Here is a 6,108-nt window from a genome sequence, read left to right on the forward strand (position 1 = left end):
ATTCACTGCTGAAATCTTTCTTCCGAAAATTCATTAATTTTTCACGTTATCTAATTTTCTTTTTAATCATCAACTCATACACCTACAAGAATGGAAATTTATGAATATTTTATTTGAGTCATGATTGAAATTGTTAAATTCCCCTGTTTAAATATTTTATAAAATTAAACCGCCCCTTCTCCAATTGTGCAAGTCCCGTTGTTGGAGTCACAAAAGACAAAAGAATTAATAAATATGAGGTAATAAAACTAAGTAATACATAGATGACATATGTAATTAAATTTAATATAATCATCATTTGCGTGGTGATTTTTCAAAATAAATACATACATGTCTTATTATTGTATAACTGACATAATATTTCTGATACATTCTATAATTTCTTCAAAAGACAAGGGCAGCGTTATTAATTTAATGGGCCATTATTTTTAAAGTTGTTTAGTTGCATTTGGGAAGATCCATCTTTACCAATCACCGATTGAAATTAACAGTTGAAAATGAAAATATTGATCTCTCAAAAACGTTTGAGAAATCATAGTTTCATCCCCAACTTTTCCTCTTGATAATGAGCACTGCGCACCCGTATCAATAACTAGCTATCATTCTCAATTATTAAAGGGACGAGATTTATATATAATTAAGTGTTTTTTCAACTTAAGAGACTATTCTTAACCGTCCAGCACGAGTCCCAATAGGAGAAGAGATGCGATTATATTTAGAATATCGAAAACTTGACCGAAAATTCCCCTCTTATTTGGAAGCATTTCATAAGCCAATATAAAAATAATTAGAAACCAAGTCATAGAGAAAGATAAATTATATTAGTGAGAGAAATGAAAGAAATACTCACTCGTGAGAGAGTAAACAAAAGGTCCGATTTCCAAAACAGGGAGCCCTGCTGGAAACAAATTGCTTTGAGCTCTCCGTGCAAGGGTATAAGGTACCTCGAGTGCGTAATACGTTGACATGCTGAAGACATATGATTCTTTGTCGCTGTTTGGAACACAGGATCAAAGATGAACTTTAGAACTCTTATTCATGAGCCACCTAGAAATGGTCTTACACTGTGGAAAATCGGAATCCGTCACCGGTCAGCTGCTGAATTCTTCATGCCAGATCCCCACAAGAAATTTAAGAACCCATCGCTCACTAGACCCTCTGACAGTTAGTTCTCTAATTAAATAATTTAACTTAAATTCGCTTTAGTCGATACACCATTAATTAATTTATTTACAGCTTAATAATAATTTTGAATATAACTTACAAATAGATTTGTGCAATACGGATTATGAGAAGGATATGCAGATTTTATATTCCAATGATGATCTCCAATACACCATTGGCGTCAGCAATTACATTCGAGATTGGTTCTTTGCTCATGTCACCAGGAGCTTATTATTTCATCGATGATGGATCTCTTGTCTTTGCTATACTAATCCTATAGACCAACAAGTGTTAAAAAGACCGGGCTCTTAATATTCTAATGGTCGATTCGCATTGCAGGAAGTAGAAAATAATATTTGCCAACCGACCGCGAACGTGAGCAACAACGGAAATTACCCACTCCAGTGGTCTTGTCAGCAGCTACTTACTCTAATTTAAGGTTACAAATTAATTAATAATTAACAATTCTAGCTAGCATTAACTCCAAAACCACCTCATCATCACTTCGTTTGCCTAGTGGGCTCTTCGCCCCCGCCCCCACCCCAACACCCCCCCCCCCCCCCCCCCCCCCCCAAACCCCCCCCCCCCCCCCCCCCCTCAACAATGGTATAAAATAAAAGGTGCGGTCAATATTCGTCGAAGAGATAGGCGGAGTCCACTATTCTCGGGAGAAATGGTAGGAAGGGACAATGCGGTAGCTGGACATGGGATTCATGTACTGTACACAAGCACCAACGTGCCAAGTTATTGGCTTTACAGAGAAAAGAATACGAACTATCCTACTCAATCAAGAAGTGGCGGATCCTTCCAAAGAGTCATGTATGATTAATTATATTCGCTGAAACACCCCGACCACGGAAACCGAATTACATTTTAGAGGCGGTAATTTTCCTTAATAAGAGATCAAACTTTGTCATCGTGTATGAATGAATGTATTTGTAAAGAAATTGAGATGTGGTTTTTTTTTTTTTCATATTGAAGTGTGTGTGTGTGTGTATATGACAATGGAAAATTGTAGATATAAAATTAAATAAAGTAATTCTTTGATGAAATTATTTGGGTCTTGGTAAGAAAAGTATAGGCTCCGCAGTCAGCAAATATGACTTTTATGCCTTGATTTGTTCTAATCAACTGCGTGCTCGCGATGCTGTTTACCACTGCCAATTGTAGTGACACGTTTGCCCTCGCCGTAATGGAGCTTTTTTCGTCATCAAAAAGCTGGACGGTTTTTTCCCGTCTATTTTATTTTTTAAACTTCATCCGTGTTTACACGGTAAAATAGTAATTTAACAAAGTTCTGTTAAAAGTTGGGCTTTGTAGGCGGGGAGGCAATTGCCCGTTGCCTATTAACTGAAACATGGCATCTAAATGATAATAACTCAAACCTCAGGGTAGAAAAATAATAACAACCTAGAGTTTTAATTTTAAATTAACAACGGATCCTCTATCTTACAATTAATGTAAGATACACCCCTTACATGAACAATATATAAACCCCACATATGCATTGTTCATGTAAGAGGATGTATCTTACATTAATTGTAAGATAGGGATTATCATTAACAAATCGTATATCGCGACGTCTTATCGGAGTTGTTGAATACTGAAAAATCCACAGATCCACCTATGTTACGGCTCTTTTGTCTTTTCTTACTTTGTTATTGTAAAATTTGCATTGAAGCCCTTACACTCTGTTTTACTTCATTAAAATCCTTAGAGTATCAAATTCGTCCCCTATAATTTTTAAATTTCGAAAATACCATCCATTTAATTAAAGAATATAATTATTATTAAATGGATTATAATTATAATTATTATATTTTTATAATTATAAATATAATTTTTAAATGGATTGTTATTATTACTATTATTATTATTATTAACAACAATAAAAGGTATTATAATTAATTAATAAATTAACAATAATTAATAAGAATTTTTAGTTAAATTAATAATAATAATTATCACAATAATTAAAATACAAAATAATAATTATGGTAAAAATTAATTAAAGATTTTATAGTAATTTATTACAGTTTAACTCATTACGATTTTGATTCTAAGATAAAGTAAACACATCAATGACAATACAGCTTATTCTAACTACGATTCTTGCAGTTCAAGTAAATAGATTATTCCGATTCAAATTCTTCATTTCAATTTTATCTATTCTGATTCTAACTCATTTTGATTCCAGTTAATTTCAATTCTCGTATAGTGAATGCACTATAAAATTGTAAACATTTCATATATATTTTTTCCATTTCTTCTTCCCCTCTCTCACACACTCTCTCTCTCTTTGTGATGAGTCTAATGGTAGCTTTAATTGTCGATACAGGTTGCTGAAGAGAAATTAATAGTGGAGAGGGATAGATTTAAAGGGAATTTCTTTTTTTATTTTGTTAATCCTTTTATCATGAAAGTAGTAATTATTATGAGATTATATTATAAAGAAGATGAATGGTAATATTCTTAAAAATTTTGTTGATGATGAGTGATGGAAGATGAGATGCCGTAATTTTTAAAGAGAGGAAAGTATTTTTTTAGCACTAATTTAAGTATATTTTTGTCTTTTTATTAATATTAGTGTGTTATGATAACTAATGTGTCGTGGTTGTAAATAGAAATTCTTTTGACACTTACAAAAAAAAAAGTAAATGAAAAAGAATTTAAGGAGATAAATTAAATTTTCGTAGTATAGGTAAGCAGAAAGTTTCATAATAGTTATGAACAAATTATAAACAAAATAGAGTGTAAGGGTTCAAGGAAATTTTACAATAACAAAGAAAGAAAAGACAAAAGAGCCGTAAGTTACAAGAGCTGTAGCTTAGGCGGATCCAAAATCCATGTTCGAACTTGCTTGGAAAATCCTTTGTTCAATTTTAGTTAGCTCTCCAAATACGACCGCACTCTTTTGTCTTCAGAGCTGAGTGGCAAGTCAAGCAAGTGAACTTCTCCCGAAAATATCATCAAATTGCCTGCATTTCATATTTTCACTTCACTCTTCTCTTCTCTTCGAAGTTGGGTGAAAAATGGCAGAAAAGTCATTATCAGGGCAAGTGCAGCAGAAAAAGGCCTCAGGATGGGCAGCCAGGGACACTTGTGGTGTTCTCTCTCCCTTTGATTTCTATAGAAGGTTCTCTTCTCTTAATCTTTGTCTTTCTTTGATAAATGAATGGTGGTTTTTCATGTGACGTGATTTGGCTTTATATGCAGGGCAACGGGAGAGAAAGATGTAACTATCAAAGTGCTGTACTGTGGGATTTGCCGTTCGGATCTTCACATGCTCAAAAACGATTGGGGCATTTCTACTTACCCTCTGGTTCCAGGGTGCGTATGATCTTCAACATTTCATTTCTCTTAGTTATCATTTATCAAACATGTGTGTGTACATATATTTACATATTTAATTCAATAGAATATTAAATAATTGAAGATTGTTAATGAAAGTTCCGTTCTCACACCCGCTATTCCAATATTGTCGGAACAAAATAAAAAGATTGTATGTCTTGATATGAAAATATTTGATACATGAAAGCCTAACACAAATAACTGCATCATAAGTTTCATAAAGATTTTTTTCAATACAATATATTTCAAATTCACACCACAACAGAAATGGCTTTTTGCAATAAAAAGATTTTGTTGCCTAAAGTGCTAATTTTGTTGCCATAGGTTATTGCTACAAAAACAAGCTTGTCGACCTAGTCGTCGGCCTAGCACTGTCGCCCTCTATGTTTAACAACATATCAAAACATTTCTCGCCTCAAACTTCCTTTCGCAACAAAACAGATTCGTTGTGAAGGAGTCTTCAACTTGTTTAGAGAATAATTTGGCAACAAACATTTTTGTTGCGCTAAACAGTTTTACACAACAAAATTATTTTGTTTCTATATAGTTATTTGCTACAAAACTAATTTGTTGCTAAGAAATAAAGTACATTTTATAAAAAAAACATGTACCAACAAAGGTGTTTGTTAGCTAAGATCATTTTAGGCAACAAAACTACTTTGTTTCTTTATGTTGAAAATTTTACAAATTTGCAATAAATATTTAAATATTTTTAGAAACAAATCAATTTTGTCATTAAAAAATACTACAATTTTTTTTAATAATATCATGGTATAAAAGGAAGCAAACCAAGTTCGTTGGGAAATATACCAATTTTTCCCCCCACCATGACAATAATAAACTAGAAATATATGTTGAGAAATCTAACAAAAAAATCATTAATGTCATTGAACTAATTTAAAAGTTAAAGGCCCATTCAGTATCCAAGCTATATATATATACAAAACTGACTTTAAGAATCACATATGATAGTCAAATACAAAAGTGGATTGTCATTTATCCCAAAAATGTAATGAGCAAAAATTATAAACGATCTCTAATTACAACTACTCCAAACTCCAAATACTTAAAGATATGACATGCACTCCAAACTCCAAATACTTAAAGATATGACATGCACCAACAGTAACCAAAAAGATCAAGTGATGACCAATTCAAAATACTAACAAGTTCAAGATACTCTAAGGACATCATTGAAATGAGTAATCATTGAGTAGCTGAATCTGTAAAGCGAAAAGCAGATTCTTGAGAAGAAAAAAATTGCTGCATCATACCCTCAAATTGGGACAATCTGGACTCCAATTGATCAATAGTCTTCTTTTGCTGTTGAAGCTCAACATCTTGTGAATCCAATCTACTTTGTTGTGAAGATATAATGCCATGCAATCTGTCAGCCTCAGAAGTATCAACACCATGGTTTGAAGTTGGGCGTGGTCCGTTGCCAAGTCCTCGAAAATAGCCTGATTTCTTTCCAAGTACTTCAATGCATATTTCCCTTTAAGTTAGTGGTTTTGCCTTGAGGATCTATTTGTTGCTGTTGTTATATCTCTACCATTTGGTCCTATACATAAAGCTTTGTTAGTAAATGAAGGA

General features: G+C 32.8%; 1 protein-coding gene and 1 long non-coding RNA gene across 3 annotated transcripts in view; one reads left to right on the plus strand and one right to left on the minus strand.

Annotated features, from left to right (window-relative positions):
- The first annotated feature begins 3,992 nt into the window (after window positions 1-3,992).
- Window positions 3,993-6,108, plus strand: part of LOC18037020 (probable mannitol dehydrogenase) — a 6,367-nt gene continuing 4,251 nt past the window's right edge. The window contains exons 1-2 of the mRNA XM_006426172.2: window positions 3,993-4,300; window positions 4,381-4,494. Of these exons, the coding sequence (XP_006426235.2) occupies window positions 4,197-4,300; window positions 4,381-4,494 (218 nt within the window). The 5' untranslated portion in view covers window positions 3,993-4,196. The remainder of the gene's footprint in view (window positions 4,301-4,380; window positions 4,495-6,108) is intronic.
- LOC112096732 overlaps window positions 5,436-6,108 on the minus strand; it is a 2,671-nt gene continuing 1,998 nt past the window's right edge. For both annotated transcript variants that reach the window (XR_002904585.1, XR_002904584.1), the window contains exon 5: window positions 5,436-6,076. This is a non-coding gene — a long non-coding RNA (uncharacterized LOC112096732). The remainder of the gene's footprint in view (window positions 6,077-6,108) is intronic.

This window comes from Citrus clementina, unplaced genomic scaffold (genome assembly GCF_000493195.1).
Source record: "Citrus clementina cultivar Clemenules unplaced genomic scaffold, Citrus_clementina_v1.0 scaffold_7, whole genome shotgun sequence".
NCBI lineage: Eukaryota > Viridiplantae > Streptophyta > Magnoliopsida > Sapindales > Rutaceae > Citrus > Citrus x clementina.